Here is a 24848-nt window from a genome sequence, read left to right on the forward strand (position 1 = left end):
CCTCAACCAGTCAAGAACACTTTTCCCCATCCATGGGTTCCCAGAGGAAGTTCTGGACTGATTCCAGGGCCTGCAGCATTCCCTGGAGAATATCCCAAACCTACCTTGCCGGTATATCCAGAATCACACAGTATCAGTCATAGCGGATGTGGTGGGATGACCTGCCTCATTCCCAGCAAGAACATACTTGCCTCGTTCACTTACCATGGACCCTGATGACCCCATCATTTCCAGATGAAGAAATAGGGCACAGAGAGGTTAGGTCATTACCCTGAGGTGATATGGCCGATGAGGGTAAAGGTGGGATCTGAGTTCGGGGAGTTTGGCTCCAGAGCCCACTCTTAACCGCTGCGTCATACCCTGCCTTGCTCATGCTCATAAAATGCTTTGGGAAGGTTGATGGAAGGGAAGGTCTGGGAAGCTCTTAGCATTGGAACTGTCAGAGTCAGAGCCTGGTAAACTGGGACCCAAGACTCAGGGCCATGGTGATTTCTCTTTCTAATCATATCCATACAACAGCCTGAGAGGTCTGCCTTCTCCCTGTTTTGCAGATGAAGACGTTGAGGCCCAAAGAGGGGAAGTCAGTTGCTTAGGGTCACATAGCAGGGAGACGTGGAGCAGGGCCTCTAGTTCAAGACCCCTGACCTGGTGTTCGTGCTGAGACCTCAGGCTGCTTCCCAGACCTTCTGGGACAGCCCCTGCCTTCCCCCAGGTGAGGTGATGGCCCATCAGGGCTGCCAAGATGGGGGGCATAGGGAGGGGTGGCCGTGATGGGTGGGAAGACCCTGGCCACATTTGTTGGAAGCTGGGACCAACCAGGATCTGTGGAGTGGGAGGTAGGAGGCAAAAGGGGGTGGCGGGGCTATGGGCATCACTGGAGAGTTTTCAGTTTGTTTTTTTTTTTTTCTGGGCCACGTGTTATCAAGAGAGGTACAAAAGTAAGGGGGTACTTAAACCAGAAAGGATTTGGGGAACACTTCCCCATGAGGTGACTTTTGAGTTGAGAACTGAAGGAGGCATGAGTTATTCTGGTGAAGTGGTCAGGGAAGAGCATTCAGGCAGAGGGAACAGCATGTGCAAAGGCCCTGTGGCTGGGTGAGCTCCCAGACATCTCTCCTTCCAGCTTCCTCTGTATCCCTGTCTTGGCTGCAACTATTAGCACCTTTCACTCTGGTGTGAGACCATCTCAGTCAGTCATGTAATTGCTCAGCAAGCCCTCAGTGAGCCCTCTCCTATGTGTTGTATGCCTGGGATATGGCCATGACTCAGATACTGTCCCTGCCCATGACCGACAGAAACTGACTCAGGGGGAAGTGAGGGAGGTTAGGGCTTCTGATTATGAGTCATTGCTTCTGTGCCTGGCTTTGTCCCAAGGAAGCCATTTATGGGTCCCATTATTATCCCCATTTTACAGGTTAAAAAACTGAGGCTCTGAAAGTCTAACTTATCCAAAAGAGGCTGGTGCCCTTCTTTGGGCCTCGGTGTCCTCGTCTGTAGAATGGTGGGTGGGGGTGGAGGCTGTCTAAAGGGCCCGGGCCCAGCAGCCCTGCCTGCTCCCAGAGTCCTTCACCCAGTGTGCTTTCTCATCTCCAGCCAGGACCATGGGCAGCAACAAGAGCAAGCCCAAGGATGCCAGCCAACGGCGCCGCAGCCTAGAGCCAGCTGAGAACACCCACGGTGGCGGCGGGGGTGCCTTCCCCACCTCACAGACACCCAGCAAGCCAGCCTCCGCTGATGGCCACCGAGGCCCCAGTACAGCCTTCCCTTCCGCAGCTGCTGAGCCCAAGCTGTTTGGGGGCTTCAACTCCTCGGACACGGTCACCTCCCCGCAGCGGGCGGGGCCGCTGGCTGGTCAGTGGGCTTTGGGAGCGTGGGTGCCTGCGGGCCGGGCCTCTCTCGCAGCAGGGCTGTGGGTGTCTTGGGCTTGGGGACTGTTGGGGGTTTCCTGGAGACTGTGGGTGGGGAAGAGCTTTATAAACTGGACAGTGTGGTGCAAATCCCACTGCCTTTGAGAGCAAATCCAAAGTGGACAGTAACAGGGTCTAGAGATATGGGCCTGCAGAGGGGAACCGAGGTGCAGGGGGCCCCGGGGGCTGTTGGCTCAGGGCAGCATGAGGACTGGGTTTGAGGCGTTGCTTTTTGCTCTGGGCAGCCCAGCGATGGGTCAGGTCGGGAGGCCTTGGGTGGCAGAGGGGGCAAGGGAGGGCAGGAGGCAGCTCTCTGGTTCTCAGGGGCCTGGCCCAGCGCCGCGATGCGCCCCTGCGCCCTCTGCTGGCGCTTCGCGGTATGGCAGCCCCAGGCCGGGGATGCTCACGGAAAGATGCCAACGTGGTCTCAGAGACACACAGCTGGAAGACACTCACACAAACACGTGCATTCTTCCCTCGACACACTCAGGGCCACACACACAGCAGCTCCTAAGATACCTATGCAGACCCTTGAACGAGATGAGCTGGAGACACCATCAGAGATGAGATACTCATAGATACACTGTGGACATAGAGACCCACTTAGGGACACATGGACAGGCACAGACATGCAACCAGGCAGATGTACGCAAACACAGACACACACGCACAGATAACCTCGTACTCCCAGATGAAGACACACACACAGGCAGTCAGAAGCCCCTCAAAGACACACACAGGGTACGGACAGGTTCAGCTAGGAGCACCATCACGGATACCCACAGGTTCACAGATGTACATACACACAGTGAGAACACACAGACGCACGGACACACAGGGACACTCACGGATGCCTTAGATACAGACACATACCCGAGTGAGACACAGACCCACAAACACACCCATTCATTTGTGATGCCCGTACTGTGAGCCAGGACTCTTCTGGTGCTGGGGACACAGCAGTATGCAGAGCATGGGGGAGAAAAACAGAGCAAGGCTCGTAAAATGTGTAGGCTGCTCGAAGGCGGTGCTGCCGTTGAAGGAGCAAAAAGGGCAGGGGGGGTCTTGGGGGGTATGGGGTGAAGGTTGTGGTTAAAATGGGGGACAGAGGGATCTCTTTGAGGGCACAGTACCTGGAACTGAGCTCTCCCCCAATACACCCAGTCACACAGACACAGAAACAGAACAGCCCAACCGGGTGCAGTTTCCTTCATTCACTGGCTCATTCACCCCCAGTCGCTTCTCGAGCACCTACTGTGTGCTAAGAAGCCTGTTGCTGGGGGCTTCTGGGTCTGTGTGGAGGATGGGCACTAAACAGAAGCCAGAAGTCAGGATCACCCAGAGCCCAGTGGGCACGCTCAGATGTGAAGAGACGCACACGCCTCCTACACACCCTCACAGGGGTACCCAGACACATGCACACAGGTGGACACACTCACTGCTGGGCCAGCCCCTGTAAAGGTGGCCACGGCTCTGGGCTGGGCTGTGCGGCTGTGGGAGACCAGCCTCTATTCTGCCCAGGGCCCTCCTGTCCACCCCTCTTTTGAGCGATGACCCTGGCCATTCTGACACTTCCCACCTCTCTCTGCAGGTGGAGTGACCACCTTTGTGGCCCTCTATGACTATGAGTCTCGGACAGAGACCGATCTGTCCTTCAAGAAAGGGGAGCGGCTCCAGATTGTCAACAACACGTGAGTGACCGACCCCCTGTCCCTCATCCCTTGGGACCCTATCCCCCTGACCTGGTCTTGGGCCAGAGCCACTTCTGAGCATCCCAGAGCTGGGGGCAGCATGATGGGCAGCAGGCATGGCTAGTGTCAAGGCTCGCCAAGGTCCAGGGAACTGTCCTGAGCCTATGAGAGATGAGATAGGTGGTGGTGGTCAGGGATCCTGGAGGGCTCCCAGGGCAGGGATCTGGGTTCAGTAACTACTCAGTAGGGCACATCATCCCAGACCCCACAGAGGGGCATATGGTCAGGGCAGGACTGGGTCTAGGACCCAGGACTACAGAAAACAGGGCCTAAAGCAGGATGCTGTGCCCCTAGACGTGCCCTCCTTAGGGACCTGGGGTTGGAGGGCCTGGGGCAGCTGGTGGAACCAGTCTCTAGCAGCAGGGGACAGAGACCCCATACTGGGCACTCAGTGTGAGGGGTTATGACGGGGCACAGGGATGGGGTGTGGACGTCTGATTGACCTCCAGAGACTCCAGCCTTGGGGTGGGGCGTCCTAGGGCCAAGCTGGCTCTGGGGCTCCTGTGGGCAGGGGAGCAGGGCCGGGGGAAGGGGGGGATAAACTAGTGAGTGGTAGCTGGGGCTCTAGCCATGGGGTAGGGGTCCTTCCTTTCCTCTTTCCTCTTCTCCTTTCCCTGCCAGGAGTGTCCCGGGGGTGGGCTGCAGTGCCTGTCACGGGGCAGGGAGGGGGGTGTGGGGGGTGCAGGCTTTGGGACACACGCACAGGGGTGAGGGGCGGGGGCTTGTTCCCGCAGGCGCTGCCAGCACAGCGCCGGGCAGAGCTCAGCACCCGCTGCATTCCTGCCCTGGGCAAGGCCTACTCTATGCCCCCATCCTCATTTGGAACCCCTTCCCCAATTCCTGGCTCCTGCTTGCTCCCTCCAGCCCCCTCTCAGCTTCTCCCTCTCTCTGCTTCTCTCTCGCTGGCCCTTAGGAGGAAAGTGGATGTCAGGTGTGTACATGCTTCGTAGGTGGCGGGCTGGGGTCGGGGGGTTGGGGGGCTTTGCTGGTTAAGGGGGGGGGGGCTGCTATCTGCATGTGCTGCCTCTGCATGTCCCTGCCTGCGGGTCCTGGCTCCCTTGGCTGCCCCCAGCCAGCCTCCTCAGCTTCGGCCCTACCCCCAACCGGTGTGGCCGGGTCCCCACCTTAACCCCCAGGCTGAGGTTGGGGAGGGCCCTACCGTCCCCCTGTCACTCACCATCAGGCCTCCTCCCCAGCCACCTTCCTGCTCACCCTCCCGCTCTCCATCCTGACTGCTCAGCGTCCACTGAGTGCCAGCTGCATGCAGGGTCCAGTGCCGGCCCGGTGAGGCCTGGGTGGAGAAGGGGCCCTTCCTGGAGCCAGTGTGGCAGGAGAGGGTGGTGCGAGCTCCAGTCCAGACCAAGTGATAGGCAGAGAGGGCAGGGCTGGGGTCCTTGCTCATGCATTTTGGTTCCTGCTGTGTGCCCCCCTCTGGTGGTGACTACAGGGACTGGAAGGTTCCAAGCAAGTCCTCCAAGGAGAGCAGTGATGCTTTGGGGCAGGTGGAAGGGGCGGGAGGCAGGCAGTCCCTCTCGGAGGGGCGGTCTGCTGGAGAGGGCAGGGCAGTGGAAAGGCAGGAAGGAGCTGGGGATACAGTAGGATTGGTCCCCCAGCGTCCTCAAAGGCCTGGCTGAGGAGATTGGACATCACCAACTCCAAGTGTGTCTTGCTCGGTCATGCCTCCCTACCCTTGTGCACGCTCTTCCCTCCGCCTGAAACACCTTTCTCCCGTCTCTGCCTGGCAAACTCCTATTCATCCTTCAAGATCCAGCTCAGGACGCCTTCTCTGGGAGGCAAAAGGGAAAAGAGGTGCCAGGTGCTGTGCCAGGCGTTTCTACCCATGTCCTTGTATTTACTCCTCGATGCAGTCCTGCCAGGGCTCTGGTGACAGGGGAGGGGCTGTCTCCATTCTGCAAGCGAGGAAACTGAGGCTCAGAGTTGTGAAGGCCCTTGACCAAGGTCACACAGCTAGCAGGTGGCAAAGCCGGGATGGAAACTCGGGCCGCGGCTCTCTCCCCATCTTTCCGCCCCTTGCGTGTCAGTCCTAGTGCCGCTCGGTGCCCTGGTGGTTCCAAGCGGTTCGCATCGGCCTCCCCCAGACCGGGAGCTCCTGGGGGGCTGCTCTCAGGTCTGCCGCCTTTGTGGGTCCCAGATCACCTGTCGCTCAGCGCAGCAGGGGGTGCCTCCCTGGTGTCACCAAGCAAGATGAACGACCAGTAATCGGCCACCATTTACGGTGCTCTGGCTGCCAGCCTGGTCTTAAGTTGCGTTGTTTTATTTATACGACACCACAGCCCCGGGAAGTGGAAACTCTGCTTTGCTTTATTTTGCACAGGAGGAAACTGAGGCCCCGGGAGGTGAGGTGACTTGTTCGAGGTCACACGGCTGGCGGTGGCAGAGCTGGGAGGGGCGGGCAGGCCCTCCCACCCACGGCCCTTGCAGGAGGGGCTCCGTAGAGGCACCAGGACGGGGCGTGCTGCTGGGGAGGATGCTTCAGGGGGATCTCTCCCCATCTCGACCCGTGATGATGGGAAGGGCGCCTCAGGCTGGGGCCACAGCTTGAGCGAAGGTGTGGTGGGAGGGAAGGCTCTGGAAGCTCTGGTTCTGCCTCTCTCCCCTTTCCTTCGCCCGGCCCCTCCCCTCCCTTCTTCCTGCTGTCCAAGTAGGGCTGACGGTGTTGGGCCAGGCCTGGGGCTGCAAGTGGTGGAGGCCCGTCCAAGGGAAGCGGTGACCTGCCATGACCGGAGAGGGGGACTGGGAGCCCTTCCCCCATCGCAGTGCTCAGCCACTCCTTTGCCTGAGAAGTCAGGTGGTGGTGGAGTTGGGGCCCTAGAGGAAGTGGGGGACAGGGGACTGGGGGCACTTAGTGACAGATGGGCCACCCAAAGTTGAGGTGTTCAGGCCTCATGGCCACCCAGGGGCTACCCTGCATGTCCTGTCCCCCTTATTGCTTAGGGCCCATGATTTACACCTCCTGTCCCGCCCCTGGATGAAGGAGGGGCTTCCTGAGGCCAGCCTGTGGCTGGGCTGGGTGTCAGGGAGAGCTTAAGGACTAGCCCGTCCGTTGGTGGGGTTTGGCCAGGGCTTGCCGGGTCCTGGTCCTCACAGTAGCAGTCCTGGAGACCCTGCTCCGTGGATCTTCATGCCAAACAGCCCTGGGTCCTGGAATCCTGTGCGCTGTGTGGCCTGGGTCTGAGGAAGCCCAGAGGGTTCTGAGATCTGACTATCCTGAGCACCCTGCCCTGCTGTCTGAGTCTCTAGGAGTCAGGGCCCTTCTGAGTCTGACTCTGGGTTCTTCCCTGATCTGCTCTTTCCTCTGACCCAGATTCCAGCAGCTTCTCTGGGGGAGCCCTCCAGCAGGTACTGATGTCTCCCCAACTCGTTCTGGGCACTGCAGTCCCACTTCCCACCATGGGGATACCTTTTTACCCTTCTCATGCAACCTGCCCTCGCCTCACCCTGCTGCCTCCCCACTGACCATGTGCCCAGGCCTCAGGGAACCCTGGCTTGCCCGCAATCCCCAAAGTGCTTATCTGACTGACCAGTTCCAACAATCCAAGTGAGTTAAATATAAGTTCCCAAACCAGAATAACTTCCCAGGTTCTGAAGCTGCCATACTCCCGATCTCCATGCCTGCATGGCCGGCTCAAGGATTAGGGTCCCAAAAGAGGATCCTGAGGCTCAGAGAGGTGAGGTCAGTTGTCTGAGGTCACACAGCTAGTGAACAGCACTTGGGGTGTAAAATTCGAGGACTCCTGGTCCAGTGCTTCTCTGACCACCTAAGGGAAGGTGAGGAGTGGGTCAGGGAATGTGTGTAATACCCTTCCTTCCTTCCCTTTTTCACATCCATCTGATAAGGACCAGGCCCCTGGGGAAGGTGCTAGATGTAGTAAATCTGCTCAAACTGATAGATGACTTCTAAGTCTGGGCTTAGGTTGGTGTCGCTGCTGGACTGGACCCATCTGGGAGGCTGTGGGGTCCCTCACTTGGGACCTACCCAAGGCACGTTCGAGCCTCCCAGACCATGGACATAGGAAGATGTGGCTTGATAGCTCCTTTTCACAGGTGGGCCTAGATGGTGTCATAGTAATTATCTTAGTTGGCCCTAAACCCAGCTTATTGATGACTGATACACTTTGCCTACAAGGGAGATTCTGGGAATATTATTTCCTTTTTATAGATGAGGAAATTAAGACCCAGAGAAGATAGGGTACTTGCCCAAAGTCACACAGCAGATCCTTATTGAAGACTGAGACTGAGCTGCTTTGGTTTTTTTTTTTTTTTTTTTCCTACTTCAACTATACATTTTATTTAATGATTTGCTTTCTTTACTAATCATTAGGACAGAGATATCTTGCCATTGTCAGTACATCTAGCTCCTCCCTCATTCTTTCCCCATATTGCATAGTGTAAATATCTGAGAGTAATCTCCATAATGTCTTTGGGACATTTCCTGTTGCTGGGCATTTAGACTATTACAAATATTTTCCCTTCATCAGCTGCTTTGGTTTTTAGTTAATAAATAAATTAATTAATTTTGTTGCTGTAGTTTTTAAAAACATTTTGGAGAGTAGGGAGGGGTCCCACAGAGATACAGATTTAATTGTTTTTCTTTTTTTTTTTTTTAATTTTTATTTATGATAGTCACACAGAAAGAGAGAGAGAGGGGCAGAGACATAGGCAGAGGGAGAGGGAGAAGCAGGCTCCATGCACCGGGAGCCCGATGTGGGATTCGATCCTGGGTCTCCAGGATCGTGCCCTGGGCCAAAGGCAGGCGCTAAACCGCTGCGCCACCCAGGGATCCCTAATTGTTTTTCTTTTTAAAGCCAAATCAAGATACTAACAGCTCATGAACATAGAGCCCCCACTATGTGCCAGGCCCTGTGCCAGTATTTTATGTACTTGTAGGGAGGCCTGAGTATCCCTACAGGTGGGCAGGTGGGGAAACTGAGGCAGGGCCCCGGTCACGTAACCTGCAAATGGTGGATGGGATGGTGCCCAGGGAGGTCTGACTCTTGGAGCTCAAGCTCTTAGATACCTCTCAAGCTGGGGCCAGGTCAAAGTTGGACCTTGGGTCCATTGTGAGACTGTGGTGTACCTCACCCCTGCCTTGTGAACTAAATAAAACCCTAGATCTGGACTTGAAACCCCAAACTCACAACTGGGCTGATATCAGGGAGCTGGAGGATCTGCTGGCTGAAGTCTGGGTAATGTCAGCAGGATTGAACCCCCCCTTGATTCCGGGGCCCTGCTTGGTTGGCCTCTGGGCACATACTCTTTGCCGACCTTCCACTCTTGAGTGTGTGGATGGGGGCTCCCCAGAGGCCAGCCAGTTTGCAGACTCTGGCTTTGTCAATCTGTCTCGTTTTGTTGCCTCTGACCTAGACCTTGGCCCAGTCTCCCGCCCCTAGCCCTGCTGCCTCCTCCTCTTGCTTCCCCTGGCTTTTCTGAGGGTCTCTGAGCCTCTAAGTGGCCTGGGGAAGCTGCAGGGGTCCAGGAGGGCCTTCTGTGTCTGGCTTTGGGCACTTGGGCCCTGGTAGTCACCCTTGCCCTGCCATTGGTTTGCTATGGCTTTCAACAAATCACTGCCCCTCTGCCTTATTTTCCTACTGGAAGATCTCAGCTGTTCCCTGTAAGTTCTTGCTTTATAGCTTTGGGCAAGTCTTTGCCCATCTCTATGACTCAGTCTCCCTACAAAGTACTAAGTTACTCCAGCCTGGGTGCTGTGTGGCTTTGGGCTGATCCCTTGATGTTTCTGAGCCACAGTTTCCTCATCGGGGGGCTGAGGCCCCCCTTCCTCACAGGGTGGCCTCGAGGATCACATGGGACAGACAGAAGTGGACACCCGTGGGTGTTTGCACAACAGGGGGATGGATGGTGGTCCTGAGCTTCCAAGGAAGGGCCTTCCCTGAGGTCGACCGTGCCCCCTAACTCCAGAGCCCCCCCTCTCCAGCGGAGACCGCCGTGTGAGCTCATGCCCCTGCCTGAGTGTGCGTGCAGCAATTGCGCGGCTGAGGTGTTCCTCACAGCCCCCGGCCACGCTCCCTTCGCTGTCTGGAAGGCACTCTATACCGTCTGGTTCAGCCTCGATGCGCCCCTACTGAGCCCCCAGGTCTGGGTGCTCTCCAGTGTTTGGAGAGCTCTCCCAGCCTGCTTTCTCCTTGCTTCAACTACTCTATCTTCAAAATGGGTCGAAGACTGTGTCCAAGGCAGCTCAAAAGAATCAGGAGCCAGGGATCCAGGTTCAAGTCCAGACTGTGCAAATGTGGGCACGGGCCCTTTTCTCTGGGCCCTGGCACTGAGGAAGGGGGGCACATCCTGCCTGCTGTGTGTCTTCTCAGGGTCCTGGTTGCGGTGAGGTCCAAAGGCAGCCTTGGAGTGAGAAGCTCCGCAAGTGATCAGGCCCCAGCACACCCCGCAGGGGAAGATTCCTTCTGATGTGGGAGTCAGGAGCCTGGGCCTGGCTGTGTGACCTTGAGCAGAGGCCTTTGCTTCTCTGGCCTGTCTTCCCATCTGCACGGTGGGAATGGAAGGGGGCTGAGCCCTATTTCCCAGGCAGCCTTTCCCACTGGCCTCCCCTCCCCACCGTCCCCCTCCACCCCGCCCCAGACCCCTCCCCATCCCCTTCCCCTTCGGTTGCTTTGGATGTGAGGCCTCTGTGGCTGCCCCGCCTTGTCCCCTGTCCCCAGCACCGCCTGCTCTCCTGCTCTCTTCCTTGCTCTTTCTGCCTTTCTCTCTCACCACCCCCATCTCTGCCTCTTCTTTCCTGTTGGGCTCTCGCTTTCTCCTCTCTCCTCTGTGTCTCTGGACCCCCGCTCCAGCCAGACCTGGTTCACATTCAGATGGCTGCAAAGGTACTTCGCCCCCTCCCCACTCCCACCCAGGCCCAGGGGACCCGACCTTGCAGGGAGCTCCTCCGCCCCGTCCCCATTTCCTCCTCATGGGGCAGTTAGTGTAGAAGTGCCCTGGGCTTTGAGTCTCTGCCACCTCAGCCCCTCTGACATGGCTCTGTGTGACTCTGGGCAAGTCCCAGCCCCCTTTGGCCTCAGTTTCCCCAGTAGGGTAGGATGGGTAAGCCGCAGGAAGAGGCCTGTAGTATTCAGTTAAGGAGTCCCTTATGGATGACCAGTGGTTTGCAACAAAGGCAAGCATTGCAGGATCAGTGCCTGGATTGTCACCAAGCCCCCAAGGGGCCGCCCCCTACCTCCACCCAGGTCTCAGCAGCTTCCAAATCTCAGGGCTTGGGGAGGCTTTGGAGATCTGATTTGACATCTGTCTTAGGCAGGAATCATCTCTCCTGTTACAACTTGCTTCCTTCCCAGAGACAGGGAGCTCCCTCCCTCATTCCCAAGACAGCCCTTGGCATCTTGAGATGGCTTGGTCTATTTGCAGGGAAGCAGCTTCCTCCCCATCCCAGGACTCTGCCCCCTGTGAATTTAGACCTCAGGCTGACCAAGGTCAGTCCTGCCACGGTCCTGGACAAAGTCCGTCTGAGTCAGCTTGGGCCAAGAGGCATCTGGGCTGGGGAGAGAAAGAATTCCGGGCCAGCTTGGCCTGGTGGCACGAGAACTCCAGCCGGTCCCACAGCTCCCAGCACCTCACTTGGCCTTGGGGACCCCCAGCACAGCACCTGTGAAGATTGCAGAATTGGGCCCACCACTGACGGCTCCTTCTCCTTTGCTCCTTTCCTCTCCCCCTCCTTAGAGAGGGTGACTGGTGGCTGGCCCACTCGCTCAGCACGGGACAGACAGGCTACATCCCCAGCAACTACGTGGCGCCCTCTGACTCTATCCAGGCTGAGGAGTGAGTATGGAACCTGGTCTCTTGCCTGCCCCCTATCCCCGCAGGTTTGGAGCTTCTCTCCTGGGTTGGAGTGGGTGGGGTGCCTGGAGCCCCGGCGCAGCAGGTAGATGGAAGCCTGGGTCACCAATACTACCCTCCTTCCTCCTAGGTGGTACTTTGGCAAGATCACCAGACGGGAGTCAGAGCGGTTATTGCTCAATGCAGAGAACCCGAGAGGGACCTTCCTGGTGCGAGAAAGCGAGACCACGAAAGGTAGGAGTGCTCCTTTTGGCCAATGAGAACTGAGCCTTTTGTGGGTTGTTTGAGCTGGGTATTGTGGAATGAATAGGAGTTTGGTACCTGGAGTGGGGTAGGAAGAGCCCTCCAGGTGGAGTAAGTGGTAGGATCAACGGCAGGGAGGTATGTTTGAGGAAGACTGAGATATCCAGGGTGGCCAGAGATGAAGCAAATGGTGATACTTAGCCTCTCTGGTCTCACTTTCCTCAGACGAGGAATGTGCACAGGCTGTCGGGAGGCCTGGGGGTCACACAGCCAAAGACTTATTTCCAGGATGGGTGCGGATGAAGTAGGCCCTTCTTCTCCTTCTCCAGGGGCTTCTAGAGCTGGACGAGGTGCCAGGAGCCAGCTTTGCCCTTCCCCAGCCGTCCTGGTCCCTGTTCCTCTTCCATCCCTCCCCCAGCCAGAGAACATAGGTCATCCCCTCTCTAGCCCCTCTTCAAGTGGCTTGCAGGCTACCTGACACCATGGAGACAAAGCTGGGCCACATCCTGTGGGCCTGGGGTTTAGTGGGAAGCAGAGCACCCATGTCATGTGTGTGCATTTATGGGCAGTTGTGTGCCGGGCATGCCATGTGTGAGTCCAGGCATGTGTGTGCACATGGGGGTGGAATTGTCTGGGTGTTGCCGTGTGGGAGCAGATAGTTGTGGGTTTGTCTTTGTGCCTGGGGGCTTGGGGAGTGCATCCCAGTGTGAGCATGGGCATGCCTGTATATGTGCACATACACATGTGCTCAGGGGCTGGCTCTAGGCTCAGGCCACAGGTGTCCACATGTGTGTGTCCTGGGCCATGTGTTAGTTGTGGTTGCCCAACGCAGGCTTTAGAGACCTGGTTATGATTCTGTGTGCCTAACTGGCTGGGAGACCTGAGGCTAGCTGCTTTCCCTCTCTGGGCCTCATTTTCCCCTTCTTTACGCTGGAGATTGTAACTCGCAGTTGAGGACTGTCCAGAGGGCCTTGGGCTGTGGGGCCTGTACCCTACCTTCTGAAAAAGGCTCTTTCTGGGTGGTGAAGCCTCTACCCCAGGCTTCTCTTGGGCTCAGGTTAACAGAGGCTCCTAGCCAGGCCTGCTAGGCAGGAGGAAACTTTTCCAGCCAAATGCTTTTCCAGGCTCAAGAGAGTCAGGGAGGAAGCCACCAGGGCTGGCCCCTCTTGGCTTTGGCGGCCTGAAGGCCACACCCAGCACATGGCCTCCTGCCCGGGCTGTAGTTTTAGCCAGCCACCCACTCCTGCCTGAGCCCAGGGTGTTCAGGAAGTGTGGGGCAGAGAGGGGAAGCAGTTAAGCCAGGGACACAACCATTTCTGGCTCCTAGCAAACATTTATTGAGCACCTACCATGTGCCAGGCCCTCTTCCTCAGGGAAGCCTTCCCAGACTCCATCCAACCCATCTGCTGTGGCACCCATGGCTCTCCTCCTCCACCACTTATAAGAGGTGGTCTCAAATTTTCCTGACATCCCTGGGAGTCACCCTGTTGTGCAGAGGAGGAAACTGAGGCCCAGGGGGCAGGTGACTGGTCCAGGCCACACAGTTGGGATAGACACTCTGCCTTGAAGATCTTGCCAGGGCCAAGAGTGCATGGAGAGGTTCTCTGATCAGGTGCCCCTTTGCTCACTGGGCCCTGCCTTGATGGCCACCCACAGGCTAGGTGCTCCAAGATAGGGCAGACTGGACCTGGCTCTGGCCTCCATGTCCTCCCGTGCTGGGTAGGCACAGAACCTCACTGAGTGCTGTGGCCTGGGGGGGGGGGGGGTTGGGCATGGGGTCACTGCTCCTCTCTGGTCCCACCTTGCAGGCGCCTACTGCCTCTCTGTGTCGGATTTCGACAACGCCAAGGGCCTCAATGTGAAGCACTACAAGATCCGCAAGCTCGACAGTGGTGGCTTCTACATCACCTCGCGCACACAGTTCAACAGCCTGCAGCAGCTGGTGGCCTACTACTCCAGTGAGGGCCAGCAGAGCGGATGCTGGGAGGGGGGGCCTTTGGGGCCAACCCGGGGCTGGGGCTCTTGTTACCCTGGGAGTGTGGAGCTCCTTTGTCCCCCTGCCCCTCCTCTCCCTTCCCTCTTCCCCCTCCTTTCCTCCCCCCCTTTTTCGTCCTGGATCCTCCCGTGCCCTCCTCCCACCAGGCCCATCCCCCCTCTTTCTCCCCCTCTGCAGCTGGCTGGAGAGGAGGGCACTGCCTAGAGGGGAGCAGGGAAGGGAGGGGGGCTGAGGCTGGTGTCGTTTGTCTCTGCAGCCCTAGGACCGGTCTGAACTGGTTGCTGGGAGGGGAGGGGGCGGCTAGACCGCTGCAGCCCATAGCCCACAGAGGGAGGAGGGAGTGGGAGGGAGCATAAGTGGCTGCGTAGGGAGCCAGGGCGAGGGCTTCAGGTACACACACACACATACACACACACACACACACACACACACACACACGCGTGCGCGCAGGTCATGGGGGGGAGCATGCATGCAGTGTCTGCACATTTCGGGGCTTCCCTGGGGACACCGAAGGCTCAAGGGTCTGTGTGTACTCAGGTGGGTGGGTCTCTGTTGGTGCCTGTGTGTGTGGCCGTGGACTCTGTGTGCAGGTATGGCCTAACTTGAGAGTGCCAGTTCGTGCCCATCCTGTGCCACCCTCCTCTCCTTCTGCTGGGCCGCCTGACACCCTCTACCATCTGCCACCCCTCTGTCTCCTTGGCTCTCATTCTGCAGTTCATTCTGCACACTGTTCCCCCACAGCAAAATCGATCTCAGGATAGAGACCCCCAAGTGGCTGCTCTAAACCGGGCTGGCCTCCCTGCCTTACCTGGGGCCCCTTGCCCCCGTTCACTCTCTTGCAGTGCCTCTGGCCTCCTTTCAGTTCGTGCAACCAGAGGCTTGTTCCTCTCCCAGGGCCTCTGCATGTGCATGCGTAGTGCAAACCTGCTGTTTGGAGTGGTGGGCCTTAGTCAACCACTCACTGTCCTGCAGACCCAAGCTCAGGGGCCACTTCCTCAGGGAAGCCTTCCCAGACTCCATCCAACCCATCTGCTGTGGCACCCATGGCTCTCCTCCGTCACACTTGTGGCCGGGAGGTGATTAAGGGAGGTGGGGCTCACTTGGCACTGTGAGCTCCCCAAGGGCAGGATTCCACTGGGCTTGTCCGGCACTGTGTCCTTGCCACTGACCGGGGTGGCCACCCTTTAAAGTCTGCTGAATGAATGAGTGAATAATTCGGTGGGCATGTGCATGAGGCAGTGTGGGCCTGTGTGGGGTGAGGGTGTGGACACTCAGGTGTGGATCCCTGGCCTCAAGGGCATCCTTTGTGTCCCCAAAGCCTGTGTGTGTACCATGTGTATATCAGACCATGGGACGGGGAGGTCCCAGGGCAGACCCCCTGCCTGAACTCTACCTCCCTGCCTCTGTCTTCAGAACATGCCGATGGCCTGTGCCACCGCCTCACCACCGTGTGCCCCACATCCAAGCCACAGACTCAGGGGCTGGCCAAGGATGCCTGGGAGATCCCTCGGGAGTCTCTGCGGCTGGAGGTCAAACTGGGCCAGGGCTGTTTCGGAGAGGTGTGGATGGGTAAGGCCTTGCCTCTGCCCCCAGAGGAAACCATGGTCCCCTTGGGGGGGCTCTGGTGTCCCCAGTCGAGAACCAGGGAGATGTCCATCCCATAGGACAGCTCAAGGTCCCAGGGCTCCCCCACAACCCTTCACCTCCATGAGTCTCAGTTGCCTCTGCTGAACAGTGGGCTCTATTTTTTTTTTTTTTTTTTAAGATTCTATGTATTTATTCATGAGAGACACACAGAGAGAGGCAGAGGCAGAGGGAGAAGCAGGCTCTCTGCGGGGAGCCCAATGTGGGACTTGATTCCAGGATCCCGGGATCACGCCCTGAACCAAAGGCAGACATTCAACTGCTGAGCCACCCAGGTGCCCCCAGTGGGCTGTGTTTTAAAGGTGGAGCTCCCCCACACCTCTGCAAACCATGGCACCTGTTTGCCGAGAGCTGCTTGGGGCTGGGCATCCCGATTCCCCAAAGATGCTGTGTGGTCCAGGCCAGGTGGCTCCACTGTGAGTCTTAGTCCTCCTCAGTGTAAAGTGGAGATGAGGATAATAGGACCCACCCGCGGACTGTGAGAGAACGCTGGCCCAGTGTGCATCCACACGTTAGTGCTTAGCCGCGGGACGTGAAGCCTCAGCTCTCAGAGGGAGTGCTTGGAAGCACAAGGTCTGGCATGTTCTGGGCCTGTTCACGATCTCCTGTCTAACCCTGGAGAAATGGCAAAACTGTCCTTGAAAACAAACACCATGAAACCCTGACAAAACGCAGGCACCCTCTGCTTGGTTCCTGCTGCCACAGAGGAATCAGGGAGGTTGGTGTGAGACAGGCAAGACAGTCTTAAGCCCGTGGCTTCAGCTGGGGAATCATCATGTGCCGTCATGTAAGCCCCAGTGTTCACTTGGCACCACTGTCTCCACTTTCCTCCTCTCAGGGGAGAGCAAGGACAGTTCCTGGGTGGGAGGCCCTGCAGGGACACAGGCCTGCAGGCTGGTCAGGCCAAGTCAGGAAAGGGGAAGTGCTGGCTTTTAGCTGGGGAGAGGGGAGGGGGATGTTCCGGAGACTGCAAAGACTCATTCCTGGCACACGTGTGTGGTAGTAGCTGTGGACACTGCAGGTAGACTCATGAAGTGGCAGGTACAGATCCCCAGACATTGTGCTGGAGGTGCCCCAGAGGTAGGCCTGGGCCCCCACTCTCAGATGGAGGCCCAGAGACTGGGAGGAATGGGCCCAGGGCCACTCATCAGAGGATCTTGGGTCCAGTGTGCTAAGAACTCGGATTAAACACGCTGCTCTAGCACACAACTTCCCCCAAGGCCTCTCAGTGTGAAAATCCAGATAATAATAAAATGACAAGTGTAACTATTATTTACCGAGCCCTCACAGTCGGTTGGGCCCAGAGCCTAAAATCTCATTTAATTCTCAAACAACCCCGCAGGGAGACACTATAACATCTGCATTTTCCAGAGGAGAAGACGGGCTCAGAGAAGGGAACTGACTGGCCCACGGTCTCACTGCTGTCAGGAGGCAGAGTTGGGCTTCAGACCCTGGCCAGTCTGACCTTCACGCCCTCTGTGTCTGGTCCAGGCCTTGCTTTTTAGAGAGCATGCCTCTCGTGGAGGTGGCTTTGTCCTGAGGCCAGCTCTGCTTCCCCCGCCAGCCCCATTCATTTGCTAACTCCTGACTCACCTCCTGTGTGCTGCCCAGAAGGAACACGGTCACTCAGGAGAGAGTAGTTGAGTTTTGGGGCCATGATTGTCCATCTCTTTGGTGAAAGTGCTGCTTTTTGGGACATTCCTAATAATGGCAATCCCAACAAAAGATCAACGGCCACTGTTTCTTGAGTGTGTACCAGAGATTCATTCCATCCTTTTAATAACTCCCTGAGGAGTGGCCTGTCGTGGTTCAGAAAGGGGCTGGACCTTGGCTGGGCTTGTCACGTGGCTAGGGAGGCCAGGGCTAAAACTGGTACGCAGGCAGGCAGATGCGGGTCCCTGTGGGATGTAAATAGGGGGACCTTCACTGAGGCAGCCTGTACCCCTGTCCACAGGAACCTGGAACGGAACCACCAGGGTGGCCATCAAAACCCTGAAGCCAGGCACGATGTCTCCAGAGGCCTTCCTGCAGGAGGCTCAGGTCATGAAGAAACTGAGGCACGAGAAGCTGGTGCAGCTGTACGCGGTGGTGTCTGAGGAGCCCATCTACATCGTCACAGAGTACATGAGCAAGGGTGAGGCCCGAGAGACCCGCGTGGAGATGCATGGGGCAGTCCCTTCCTGGGCAGGAGGGCACGCGCTTCATGTCCCCCCAGATCTAGAGTGTACATTTTATTTTACAAATATATTTTTTAAAGATTTATTTATTTATTTATTCAGAGAGAGAAAGAGAGAGAGAGAGAGGCAGAGACACAGACACAGGCAGAGGGAGAAGCAGGCTCCGTGCAGGAAGCCTGACGTGGGACTCAATCCCGGGTCCCCCGGGCTGCTGGCGGCGCTAAACCACTGCGCCACCGGGGCTACCCTAGAGTGTACATTTTAAAAGGTGGAACAGAATAGAACCAACTTGTCATGTCAATGGAAAGTCAAGCCAAAGGTTGCCTTTCTCATTTTGTTTTGTTTTTAATGATTTCCCACAATGCATCTTTTCTCCCTCCAGTTTGCTGGTTTTCTAAAGCCATCTGTCATTCTGCATCTGAAAGAGAAGTCCCCCAACCCTCCAAGCTGAGCCACTTCTGGGACAAGTCCCTGGCTTGACCTTTACTTAATTTTTAAATTAGTTGAATTATTCAAAATGTGCTTTTCAGAGGCATAATTTGCAGATGATAGAATCCAATATTTTAAGCATCCAGTTCGATGAGTTTTAACAAACGGACACTCTGTGTTTCCCTTACCACGACTGAGCTACAGGAGATCTCCCCAGAAAACTCTCTTGTTGCCCCTTGCAGACAAGTACCTTCCAGCGCTCAAGGCAGGTAGTAGCTCTCTCTTTGTCATCACGGGTGTTTCTTCTAGAACTTCACACGTGTTCTCATTTACATCCGAGGTTCATCCTTGTCACATGTATCAGTAGTACGTTTTGTTTCTATCGCTGGGCAGTAGCAGTGCATCGCAGGGACGGACCACAGTCTCTGTGCTCCTGGAAGGAGACATTGGGTTGTTTCCCATCCCACTTTGCCTTCTGAGTGATGAATGCTGAGAGAGTCTTCCTTCCGAGACGGGTTTATGTGAAATCTGCTGTGCCGCTTAGAGCGAGGCTGGCCTGCGGAGGTGGACAGGATGTGGGAATCGCTGCTTCCTGGCTCAGGGAGGACAGGGCCGGGACTAGTGCCGTTTTCTTTCCTCCCAGGGAGTCTGCTGGACTTCCTCAAGGGGGAGACAGGCAAGTACCTGCGACTACCTCAGCTGGTGGACATGGCCGCTCAGGTGAGTCCACCCCTCCCACCTCTCACAGCCTTGGCCCTAGAACACTCCGTCCCTCTTAGCTCAGTAGCTCAGCTGGTTTTATCCGCATGAGGGATCCCTCCAGGCAGCTTGCCTTGACTGCCCCCCACACTCTTGAGTCTCACCACATTTACCACCGGGCAGAGAAAAGAACCTTTGCTGGGCCAGTATCCGAGGTCAGTGAGGAGGTTATTCAGTCACTCGATAACCATGCATTAGAACTTGCTTGCTGTAGGTGGTGCTCAACAGTCATCTCTTCATTAATCCTTATCCCAATCAGGGGAGGTAGGACTGGCTGTCACTCCGTTTGACATAAGAAAACAGGTTCAGAGAGGGGACTCAGGACAGCAGGCAGGACCTGGCACTCGCCTGTATCGGTGGGGCATCTGGGGCCTCTTTTTCATGGTCACCTGCCTTCCGGGCTGTATCTTGTCTATGTTTCCTCTTTGCTCTTGCCCTTTGTCCTGCATTTCCTCTTTCTGCTAAGTGCTGGTCCTGCTTTCTGTGCCAACGGTGCTTATTGTAAGCAGACTTTACTAGCCAGAAGACTAGGGCATCTGATTGGCTCTCTGGGCATGTGACCCGTGACCTTGGGGACAGGGGGGCAGGGGTGGTCCCTGAGCCGGGTTCCTTGGGTTCTGCCCGCAGATCGCCTCAGGCATGGCCTACGTGGAACGGATGAACTACGTCCACCGTGACCTCCGTGCTGCCAACATTCTGGTTGGAGAGAATCTCGTGTGCAAAGTGGCCGACTTTGGGCTGGCCCGGCTCATTGAAGACAACGAGTACACCGCCCGGCAAGGTGGGCAGGGTCTGGGTCCTTGCCATCTGGCCTTCTCTGAGCCTGTTTCTGCCTCTGTCCAGTGAGGATGAGAGTGGTACCTCCTGGCAGCATGGTCATGACACTCTACTGAGCCTCCCCTGATCTTTCTCCCTCCCGCAGGTGCCAAATTCCCCATCAAGTGGACAGCTCCGGAAGCGGCCCTCTATGGCCGATTCACCATCAAGTCAGATGTGTGGTCCTTTGGGATCCTGCTGACGGAGCTCACGACAAAGGGGCGGGTGCCCTACCCCGGTAAGAGGGCTCTCTGTGGCCCATCTTTGATCCCTGAACCCCTCTGCCCTGGTGATCTAGGGCAAACCACACCCCTTCCCAGGCTCAGTTTCCCCATCTGTATAATAAAGAGGTTGAGTATCCCATCTTAGGGGCTCTCTGGTCAGGGCTCTCTGCCATGGGAGGGGACTTACCCGTGATCACAGCCCCCTGCCCTAGGCGAGAGGTCATCTCTGCTCTCCTCATCATCCTCCCCCCACCTGGCTTTCCTCACAAGAGCCAGTCTCCTCATGCTTCCCTCTACCCACAGGGATGGTCAACCGTGAGGTGCTTGACCAGGTGGAACGGGGCTACCGGATGCCCTGCCCGCCTGAGTGTCCCGAGTCCCTGCACGACCTCATGTGCCAGTGCTGGCGGAAGGAGCCTGAGGAACGACCCACCTTTGAGTACCTGCAGGCCTTCCTGGAGGACTACTTCACATCCACCGAGCCCCAGTACCAGCCGGGAGAGAACCTATAGGGAGCAAGCTACAGGGCCAGACTGGCTTCTCGGCTTGGATCCTGGGCTGGGTGGCCCCTGATGTAGGATCTTGCCTCCCTCCGCCTGCCTGCATTGATCCCCTCTGTGGGGCTGAATTGTCAGTGATGAGGCCCCTCCCTCTTTTGTGGCATGGAAGGGCTTGGGGCCTGGGGTGGCCTCGGGGACAGGGTCCAAGGCTGGCACAGTGACTGCATCCCGGTTCCTGCTCCGGCCACATGTGTCCCCCCAGCCTTCCCTTCTGGAGCTCTGTGCTGCTCAGCAGGAGGAAGCAGGAAGAAGGACGGGCTGCTCCCCACATTGGCTCCTTCCCACTTCCATGTCATCCCAGGTCTGCCTCCAGAGCTGGCCGAAGAGCCTTTCCAAAGAGGAGTGATGGGCCCCTGGCCCACGGCCTGCCCGCCACCCTACCCCTTGCCGTCCATTTCTGAAACACCTGTTGGTGGAAGCTGCTGGCTCCAGGCCCCTCTGCCACGGCTCCCCGGCTGGGCAGCTGAGGTGTAGCTTGACTTCATGGTGGTGGGTAGGGTGGGCACCCCCCTCAAGTCCTGTTCTTAGACCCCACGGACCCTGAGAGATCACCAATTCCTTGTCCTCATAGTACCCCTGGGGAAACAGTCCAGAGAGGGGATGTGACTTGCCCAAGACCACAGAGAAGTTCAGGGTTGAGGTGGGTTCGGAACCCGGTGCTCCCTCTGTCTTCCTCAGGAACCAACAAGATTGTCCTTGGAGGCAGCGTGGACAGCCCAGGGCAGCCTAGGGGACCAGGGGCCTGAGGCTGAATTAGAGATAGCAGAGAGAGTCCTGCTGCCACTGCCTGCCTGGCGGGGCTGCTGTGCAGGGAGAGAGTGGAGGGGGACGGAGGGCGGGGCTAGGAATGAGGGGTGACCATGCAGGCGTTGGGAAGATGTCGAACAGAATGTGAGTGGTTCTCATCCTTGGGGCCAGCCAGCATGAAAGAGAGTGAGCTCCCAGGCTCCGGACGCAATTGAACAGAAATAGAAGATCTAAGTGGTTGGGCGGTCCTGGCCTCAGGAGGAACCCCAGTTTGTCCTGTGTCATTTCAATGCCTGGCGCCTGCCCTCCTCCCCAAGTTGGCACCCCTTAACTCATGAGCGGGGAAAGGAGTACCTAATGCTGGGGTGGGAGAGGATGAGTGTCCGCTGCTATGTGCCAAGCCTGGCTGTGCTGGCGGTGTGACCTCGGGTGGCCCCTGCTTCCTCCCTCGGCTGCAGTGTCTGCCTTCATGTGTGGCCGTGGCCTCTGCAACTGCTCTGCTCCAGACCCTGTGGCCTGGCATCACTTGGTGAGCCCCGCCTGGGGCATCCGGAGGCTCTCTGGCCCTAGCTCTGGTGTTTAGCCTTAGGGTATGTGGTGGCTCCTCCCTGGGCCTTGGTGTGCCCATCTTAAAAGGGGTGGCTGACGGTTTGTGGGCATCTTGCCAAGGGCCCCATGTGTGTGTATGTGCGTTGTGTGTGTGTGCACATGTGTGTTCTTCCATGTATGTCCATATTTAACATGTAAAAATGCTCCCCTGCTCTGTCCCCGAGACATGTTGTACATTTCACCCACAGCCCCCCATCATAGCAATAACATTCCTGCTGCCAGGGGTGCTCGAGCCAGCCAGGCCCTGCCAGTGGGAAAGGAGGCCAAGCGGTGCCTGCCTATGAAATTTCAACTTTTCCTTTCATACATGTTTATTACGCAAGTCTGCTGTCCGTCCCAGTCGGATCTGGGCTCGCTGACCCCGGCGTGCTCTCAAGTCCCCCTTCCAGCTGCCCGGGGCCCTTTGTATAAGGTGTCCTAATACTGTTTTGTTTTGTTTTTTTAAATAAACAGTGTTTTGTAGATTTCAGATGACTATGCAGAGGCCTAGGGGACCCTCAGCTCTGGGCAGGGCCTGGGGGTCCCAGATTTCACGGCCCAGGCTTGGGGGGGAGGGATCCAGAATTGGTTGTAAATACTTTGCATATTGTCTGATTAAACACAAACAGACCTCAAAGTTTGGCCTGTGGTTTATTGAGCATCTACCGTGTGCTGGAGAGTGAGAGGGGTGGGATGTGAGGACAGACTGTGGTGGGAGGGGCCTTGTTCGGGCCACGCTGGTGGCTAGAGGGCTTTAGGCCAGGGGGAGACGTGATCAGATTGGAGACAGACTGCACCTGTCTGCACTCACCAGAGTGAGCACATCTGGCAGAGGCTGGCTTGTGTCTGACATGCACCAGTGAAGCCAGGACTCCCACAGTGTGAGCCATTCAGGATGCAGATGCCCTGGGTGGATGGTGGCAGTTGACACTCTGGGGGCCGGGAGGGACTGTCAGGCCTGTGTGGGGTCACAGGCGTGCTTACAGGGTGATGTGGCTGTGTGTGTGCTGTGTTTTGCAGGAGCGCCAGGCTGGGGTGGAGCTGGATCCACTCTAGAGAAAAACCCAAAGACCTTTCGTCTCCTCCCTTTTCCCTCACCACTAAGGGACACAACTGGGTAGTTATTTGCGACAGTCTATATGAAGACATTTATCTTACGTGAGAACGTGAGACCACACATGTGTTCGTGTGTCACCTCTGGCCGTAATAAGGGTCCAATTAAAAACAAATTTCAGAATTAGGACATTTCTCTCTGCAGTAGTATTTTCATAAGCCAAATCCCATAGTATCCAGGTCAGAATGGACACCCAGAGACTCCATGGGTATGGGCATGACTTGGGAGCGTAAGAGCATGGATGTTTGTGGCATGTGTCCTCTTTGCTCCTGGGACTGTGTGCCTAGGACGTGTGTGCCTTCGTGTTCACGTGGGTATATAAGTTTACCCATGGGTGTCTGTGTAGGTGTATGTGGACATGTGTTCGGGTGGTTTGTGAGTCTGGGGCTCCTGGGACTGTGTATCTAGCTGTGTGAACCTTTATGTTCACATGGGTGTGTGAATGGGAGGTCTGCCCGAGGCTGTGTGCATCTGTAAATACACATGTCCAGGTCGTGTGCCAGCCTGCAGGCTCCTGGGGTAAGTGTGTACCTGGGTATGAGTGGGGTGTGAAACCAGTGTGTCTGTTTTCTCCCGCTGTGTGTGCAAGGATTTGTGTGTAGCACATGAATACAAATGCAGGTAGTTGGTGCCTGAGCTTTGGGCTCCGGGGGCCGGGCACCGATGCGTGCAGCTGGTTCTGTGGGATCGGAGGGCGCACACAGCGTTGGCCGCTCCTGGCAGGGCCCACGTGCGCTGGGCTGGGGCTGGAGGAACTCAGGAACACGTGCCAGCAGGCCAGGGGTGTGCCTCAGCCCTCACGGGGACAGGGACAAGGCGCTCACCCTGCACGGCAGGTGGGGAGCACACCTGTACGATGCTGGGTGGTGGGCCCAGGGCGTGGGGCCTCGCTGAGCCCCCCTTCTCTGCACCTATCTTGCTCTGCATTTCTCTGTGTCTCTCTGTCTCTGTCTCTGTCAGTCTCCCGCCTCTGTCGGCCTCTCCAGTCTCTGGCTGTCTGACCCTGGCTCTCTGTCTCAACATTTCTTTTTCTTTCTTTCTACTCCCCTCCCCCCCCTCCCCCTTCTCTATAGTTTCCAGCGCAGCTCTGTGCGCTTCTGAGTTTCTGTCTGTTTCGGGCTGTTGCTGGCTTCTCTTTTGCTCTGTGCCTGGCTGCTGTCTCTCTCTCTCCTGTTTCTCTGTGTCTCTGTCTCACACATTTTCTTCTTCATCAATCTCTCTGGCTTCTGACTCGTCCTCAGGCCCTCCCACGGGTCCGTGCTTCTGCCCAAGCTCTTTACACGATGGAGAATGCCCTTTCTTTTCTCTCTGCAACGTGGCAAACTCCTATTCATCCTTCAAAACACATCTCAGAGGCCACAGACCACCCGTCGGAGCTTCCCCTGACTCCCCTGGAACTTGCAAACGCTGCTGTGCTCGTTCACAAAGCTCACCCACTAGAATAAGAGCCTGAGGGCCTGGGGAAATTCTAGCTGATGCCCCCAGATCTGGCCCACATGGATGGCGTCGTCTGGTCAGGGAAGGGAGGCGGGAAAGCTGCTGTCTCCCCCACCTCTCGTCTCTGGCTCCTCCTCTGGTTTTGATCCCTCTCTCTGGGCTGCTGTCCAGTTTGCTTTTGCTCGACTTGTGAGAGAGACAGTGGAGAGGTGAGAGGTGAGAGGTGTGCCGTCTGCTGGGGCCACTGCCCCACAGCCCCTCTGCTTGCTCCTCCTGCAGCCCTGTCCTGATTCTAGCCCACTTCAGGGGGTGGGAGACCTGGGCCCCCCACGTCCTCTCCACCTTCCCTTCCTGGACTCAGTGTTTTTCTTATGCCACATGCTTTTTTTTTTTTTTCCTTGGAGGAAAATGAGATGCTTTCCTTCATGAAAAAAAATGATACATATTCCTTATAGCAAAGTAGGAAAGATGTAGTAAAACACACACAAAAAAACACCATACTCGGGCAGCCCGGGGGGCTCAGCGGTTTAGTGCTGCCTTCGGCCCAGGGCACGATCCTGGAGACCCTGGATCGAGTCCCGCATCGAGCTCCCTGCATGGAGCCTGTTTCTCCCTCTGCCTGTGTCTCTGCCTCT

General features: G+C 56.9%; 1 protein-coding gene across 7 annotated transcripts in view; it reads left to right on the forward strand.

The window, feature by feature from the left end:
• The window catches only part of SRC (SRC proto-oncogene, non-receptor tyrosine kinase), a 50130-nt gene extending 27831 nt beyond the window's left edge, over positions 1-22299 (forward strand). For 3 of the 7 annotated variants that reach the window (XM_049100363.1, XM_025470023.3, XM_025470024.3), the window contains 14 exons: positions 552-712; positions 1594-1851; positions 3499-3598; positions 4572-4589; positions 10480-10512; positions 11363-11461; positions 11610-11713; positions 13531-13680; positions 15132-15287; positions 17317-17496; positions 18612-18688; positions 19355-19508; positions 19650-19781; positions 20071-22299. In XM_049100363.1, coding sequence (XP_048956320.1) covers positions 1602-1851; positions 3499-3598; positions 4572-4589; positions 10480-10512; positions 11363-11461; positions 11610-11713; positions 13531-13680; positions 15132-15287; positions 17317-17496; positions 18612-18688; positions 19355-19508; positions 19650-19781; positions 20071-20279 — 1662 coding nt within the window. In that variant the 5' untranslated portion in view covers positions 552-712; positions 1594-1601 and the 3' untranslated portion in view covers positions 20280-22299. The remainder of the gene's footprint in view (positions 1-551; positions 713-1593; positions 1852-3498; positions 3599-4571; positions 4590-10479; positions 10513-11362; positions 11462-11609; positions 11714-13530; positions 13681-15131; positions 15288-17316; positions 17497-18611; positions 18689-19354; positions 19509-19649; positions 19782-20070) is intronic. The other 4 variants (XM_025470025.3, XM_049100364.1, XM_025470026.3 and 1 more) reach the window with 3 other exon arrangements.
• The last annotated feature ends 2549 nt before the right edge of the window (positions 22300-24848 follow it).

The sequence above is a fragment of the Canis lupus genome, chromosome 24 (assembly GCF_003254725.2).
Source record: "Canis lupus dingo isolate Sandy chromosome 24, ASM325472v2, whole genome shotgun sequence".
Lineage (NCBI taxonomy): Eukaryota > Metazoa > Chordata > Mammalia > Carnivora > Canidae > Canis > Canis lupus.